This window comes from Amborella trichopoda, chromosome 1, assembly GCF_054954075.1.
Source record: "Amborella trichopoda isolate Santa Cruz 75 chromosome 1, AtrichopodaSantaCruz75HAP2 v2.0, whole genome shotgun sequence".
Taxonomy (NCBI): domain Eukaryota; kingdom Viridiplantae; phylum Streptophyta; class Magnoliopsida; order Amborellales; family Amborellaceae; genus Amborella; species Amborella trichopoda.
The window spans coordinates 9,236,455-9,241,774 of record NC_142336.1 but is presented as its reverse complement, the minus strand read 5'-3'; the positions used below and the strand labels follow the sequence as shown (position 1 = coordinate 9,241,774).

Genomic DNA, 5,320 nt, shown 5'->3' with positions numbered 1-5,320 from the left:
CGACTATGAAACTTGAAGCTCAAAAAATGGTAATAGATCTTACAGATCTATCAACACTTATTTTAGGGTGAAATGGATGGTTGAGATAATTTGTTACAATTATATTACTTTTAGGGTTTGAAATCCTAATTGTTTTTCACAAACATAATGATCAAGGCCGAGATGATCGATTTGAAGGTTTTTCGACACCATAATTACAATATTCTGTGAGTTTTGAAGTGAGGTTTTACTTATTTTGATAGGGCCGCAGCATTTTCAAAACATTTTCGTTTGTCAAAATACTGATAAGAGATGATCCGTTAAATATTTTACCTATATGCAACTATTCCAACTCATAATCATGTATTTCTTTATAAGTAGTTGAAAATTAAATCAAAAGATGCGGTAGAATGTTAAATAATTGTCTTATGGTTCTTTAGATAAATTTCTTACGCCAAAAGGTAATATCTAAGATTTCGGGAAATCCATCCAAATTTATGAAATTATGGAAAAGTGATGTATAAAAAATCATGACCCCCTTGAAAATGACAAGGAAAGATGTGTACCTTGACCTGCTAATATCTTTGATTTAAGGAAAGTTTAAAAATAAAAATAAAAAATAAAAAAATACAATTCCTTTGTTTAAAGTTTAATTTAAACCTTGGATACACGCAATATAAATTAAGTTTCCAAAATATCTTTGTATTCCTTTTCAGACGGTACCCATCTAATTGTATACTTTTTCTTTCTCGAATATTAACTTAAGAGATTTGCTTCAGAGTATTATCCAGTTTGGTGAGAAAAATGAAGCAATTCGAGCGTTTTAGCTGATTCGGCAAAAGACTTCAAACTTTTTTCTTAATTTAATATAAATAAATTAGATATTTATATATATAAATTTATAAAAATAATGCAAAATCAAAAATAAAAATTTCAAAAAAAAATAATTATATAGATATTTCTTTACTTAGGCCAAAGAGGCCTAAGCTTTGGCCAAACAGCCTAAAGCGGACTCAAATTTGACCAAAGCAGCTCGATTCAAATTGAAACGCCAACAACTTCGCTTCACCTCACTCAGGCCTAAAATTCGAAGGGTTCAGCCTCTCCGAATAAAGGAAAAAGGATTTGACAACACTTGAGCTAGCAATAATAGAACTATGCGTCCACGTTAACCTGCCAACTCCCAAATATGGTAGCTTTATAGAAATATCACGAGGTACAATATTGGCTGTGACTCCCAAATATGGTAATTTTCTACACATCACGAGATACACGATGATTATCTTTGCCAAACTAGTATTGCAAAGATAATAAAGAAAATTGAAAATAAATAAAATATAAAAATAACACCGTTTCAAGATTTGACTGGTATGAATCTAAAAAAAATAAAATGATATATCAAAATTTATGTAATCGACTCCAATTAGTTAAATTAATAAAAACTTTTGATGATGATTTTCATCTGACGGATTTCAAATTTAATAGACCATTTAAATATGTGAAGGGATGGTATCAAACTCTTTCTTTGCATATAACTAATGTTGGCACTCATTAATGATATGGCATTTAAAGCTGATAATTCCCTTTAATCGGATACTTTGATCGCCCAGCGTTTGATTTTTGTTCAGTGAAATCTGCCATATTTGTTTTCTCGATATTCTTAAATTAATAAATGAGTGTGAGGGGAATAAATGAGTGTGAGGTGGAGGCGCGTTGAAAGGAACAATATGAAGCTCTTCGAAAGCCACAAAAACACGACCCGCCATTCAATTCCGCTACTCATTACCCACGCGCTTTCTTTCATGCTCCTGTCCCCCTTTTCCTTTCTCTCTCCATGTTTTTTTATAGCTCTTCCTTTTTATTTTATACTTAAATTTTACTAATTTTTTTTTAATTTTTATTTAAATATTTTTATTTAATTTTATTTTAAATAAATTTTTTAAATTTTTTTTTTCTGGACCAAAAGCGGTAAACTACACTTTTTTATCTCTCTACGATACCTCTTCAATAAAAAATATCTTTTCACAATATTTCTAATAGTATCCAGCACACCCGATTTTCTTTTAATGTCAACATTTTTTTCAAGTTTTTTTTCACTCCAAAGTTCAAAATCCAAATTAGAATTATTTTTTTCTCTCTCTAAAAAGCTTCCCTCGAAAAAATGTTTGAGAAGGATAATGAGATTTTGTGGCATTTCCCCCAGCCCATTAACATTGCTTGCATCTCTCTCTCATCAAATCTTGTCTCTCTCCAACGCCTTTGCTTTGCCTCTAACGACTCGCGGAAGAAGAATGTTCACAAGTACAACGTACTCACTTCGTGAACACCCCACATGAGAAAAACGCCTAATTAACTGCACAAAAAGATAAAATAGTATATAATTTGCGGGTAAATTTTATAGGATGTCTTGGGAATCTATTTTTAAGCCTAATTATGAAATTTTGAACTCTAAAATAGTTCAAATCAAATAGATCTATAAAAAGTTGAAAATCATGATAATGGATGGTCTAGATAATGTGCTGCTAGATACAGTATTTTTAGGACTCAAAAATCTTTTTTACTTTTCATGTTCATACATATCGATGTCAAGAAGATCAATTAGAAAGTTTTACAACATCAAAACAACTTTATATGATGGATTTTTTATGTATACCTTAATTCTATTGTTTCAATCTTATATAAACTTTTTTCATTTAAGAAAAGAAAAAATTTATATAAGGTGTCAACCTACAAGCAAAGTGCACCTAAAAATCCCACTAGAGAAGGTTGTTTTTATGTTGGAAAATCCTCAAACCAGTCTTCTCGGACCTTTAAATTCATAGACATGAAAAAAAGGGGATTTTTAGTCTTAAAAATAGTTTATTTTCTAACATATTATCGAGACCGTCCACTTTCAAGTATTTATAGATCTATTTGATTGTCATTATTTCTGGAACTTTAAATTTTATAATTGGAGAAGCAATTTATTGGTTTGAGGCACCAAAATTGCAGTTTCCGCCTAGTTTTGAGGTATGATTTACTTCAATAGTATAAGGTTGACACCTTATACAAACCTCACTCTTTAAGAAATTCACACAAATGGGACTCGTACAAGCAATAGTTAACAAGATTGGCATTTCCCGCATATTTTTGAGGTAAACCTTAATAGTATAAGGTTGATACCCTATACAAACCTCACCTTTTAAGAAATTCACACAAATGGGACTGGCACTAAGCATAGTGGTCAAGATTGGATTGGACCAAGCCCGTACCATTGGAATGGGTAGCCCGTACATAAGGCGGTTAAGTCTGGAAGAAAAATTATTGAGTTAAGTATAAAAACCAGTCAAAATTAGTACTTAATTGGTTTTCGATTAGTAAGCCTGCTTCGATCGAGCGAAATGAAATAGGCAAATTTCTCCAATAAATTACATATTTTTAAATTATTATATATTTGTGCATATATATTAACAACTAATTTTGATTAAGTCCAAAATTAATGGCAAAAATAAAGAGAAGGAAGGTGTCAAATTACCTGAGTGTACGGTCTCAAGCTGAGCAAATCCACGAAAACGAAGAGATGATGGAAAAAATTGAACAAATAATGATGAGTTTTTTTGTATATCATCTCTAAATAATCTCTCTACAATCATAAGAATAATAATCCGCTAAATTTGTCAATACTGTGTATAACTCTCTGAACAATCTCTATAAACAGGAGAAGAATCCCCCCAACTTGAACAAATGTCTCTGTGAACTATCTCAACAACACTACTCAAATTCACGCCCCCAACACTCCTCTCACTTGTATAACCATGAATAACAGTATACCTAACAGTCGAGGAACCAGACATGGAAGGAGAAGAAGAGGTAGAAAGAGAGAGAGGAGAAGTAGAGACAGGAGTAAGAGATTTCGACCTGGTAAAAATCGATTCTTGTGTCGATTTCGAGAGAGAATGAACCACCGAGTCCGAGTTTCCAACCAAGTGCATATTCCCCAGATTGCGCCTCGCCACCGAGCTCTGCCTCACCAGATAGGTGAGAAGAACCGAGTCGGGGAACGCCCCCCTTCTCTTTCTAAGTAGCGCCACCTTCACAATTTCAGTGATCATAGCATTGGCCAGCCTCCTCACCGCTCCCATCGCTCCCATCACCACCCCGCTGTTCACGATTTCCGCCCCTCGCTCGCTCCTATAGACCTCACCCCAGGCCTCCTTCCCATAAACCCCTCTCATCCCTTCCCCCCATGAGCTCTCTTCTAGAGCGAGAAATAACACATTGTTTCTTGCTGCCTTGCGCAAAGGCGAGAGCGCGTCGCCGATGATCAGAGTGCCCGTGATCTCAGTGAGCAGAACGTGCTTCACCCGATGACGCAATTTTCCTAATAGCATTTGGTAGCAGGCCCAACGCCGAAGCTCGATGGGTGGCTGATCGATGAAACCCGATAATGCGTCGTCCGGGTTCAGCTCGTTAACTACAAATCCGACGACGGAGCCCCACGCGAAGCACTGGTCACTCTTATTGCGCTGTGCATGGCCTCCAACGCCGGTGGCGGTGCCCCAAAGCGGGTTGGGATATGCAGGCTTTGAGTTGCAGGCCTTGCTCAAAACGCTGGGCTTGAAAGGGCAAATATCGCCGCTCTTTTGAGTCTGGTTGAGGAGGTTGAGAAAGGAGAGATTTTCGTCTTCGATGATTCGAGAGGAGGAGGGGGGGATGAGGGGGGTGGGGAAGAGGAGGACGAGGTCGGCCCTTGCGAGGGCCCCGGAGCGGTGAAGGGTGCGAAGGAACATTCGGAGATGGGTCTTTGTGGTGCTGTTCGTGATGTGGGCGACGATGAGCTCCGCCATGCCCCGGGTGCCCCGGCGGTAGAGCGTGCCCATGCCATGGAGAGCCAGGCGTCTGTCGACAGTGCCCGTTGTCACTATTTTCGACCGGGAATTGGCTGGAGAGGGAGGGTGAGGGGAAGGGGAGAAGAGGAGAAAGAGGAGGAGGGTGGATATGAGGAGGAGGGCGCAGAGAGAGATGGTGGAGCGAGCGCGATGAGTGAGGCTGCAACGAGAAGACATGCCGTCGGTCGGGAAGAGGAGGACGAGGAGTGCCCGGCTTCTGTCCATGGGGTTGAAGCTTCCGCCGCTTGTTGGCGATCGGGATTTCACCCCGAAGACCCCCATGGCTCTCTCTCTCTGTCTTTCTCAGAAGTCTCTTATCTAACTTTTTCTCTTGCTCAAGAAAATATCTGGTTTTTATCTCTCCTCTTCCAATTCTTGTGCCAATAAATCTCTATCTCTCTGCAAATTACTCTGCTAAATCTGGAGAGTTTCTTTCTTTGCCAATTCCTCTCTGAACCAAACCCCAAATCATC

The 5,320-nt window shown here is 37.9% G+C and overlaps 1 protein-coding gene across 1 annotated transcript; it reads right to left on the bottom strand.

The window, feature by feature from the left end:
- Positions 1–2,035: 2,035 nt before the first annotated feature.
- On the bottom strand, positions 2,036–4,989 carry LOC18442810 (uncharacterized). Its single transcript, XM_006853022.4, has 2 exons — positions 3,877–4,989; positions 2,036–2,332 (listed from the first exon to the last, which is right to left on the bottom strand). The coding sequence occupies exons 1-2, from the start codon at positions 4,836–4,838 to the stop codon at positions 2,329–2,331; spliced, it is 966 nt and encodes a 321-aa protein (XP_006853084.3). The 5' UTR covers positions 4,839–4,989; the 3' UTR covers positions 2,036–2,328.
- Between the last annotated feature and the right edge of the window lie 331 nt (positions 4,990–5,320).

What these genes read in the sequence shown, in the direction of transcription:
- LOC18442810 (XM_006853022.4), bottom strand. Translation starts at nt 4,838, where the DNA reads ATGGGCACGCTCTACCGCCGGGGCACCCGGGGCATGGCGGAGCTCATC.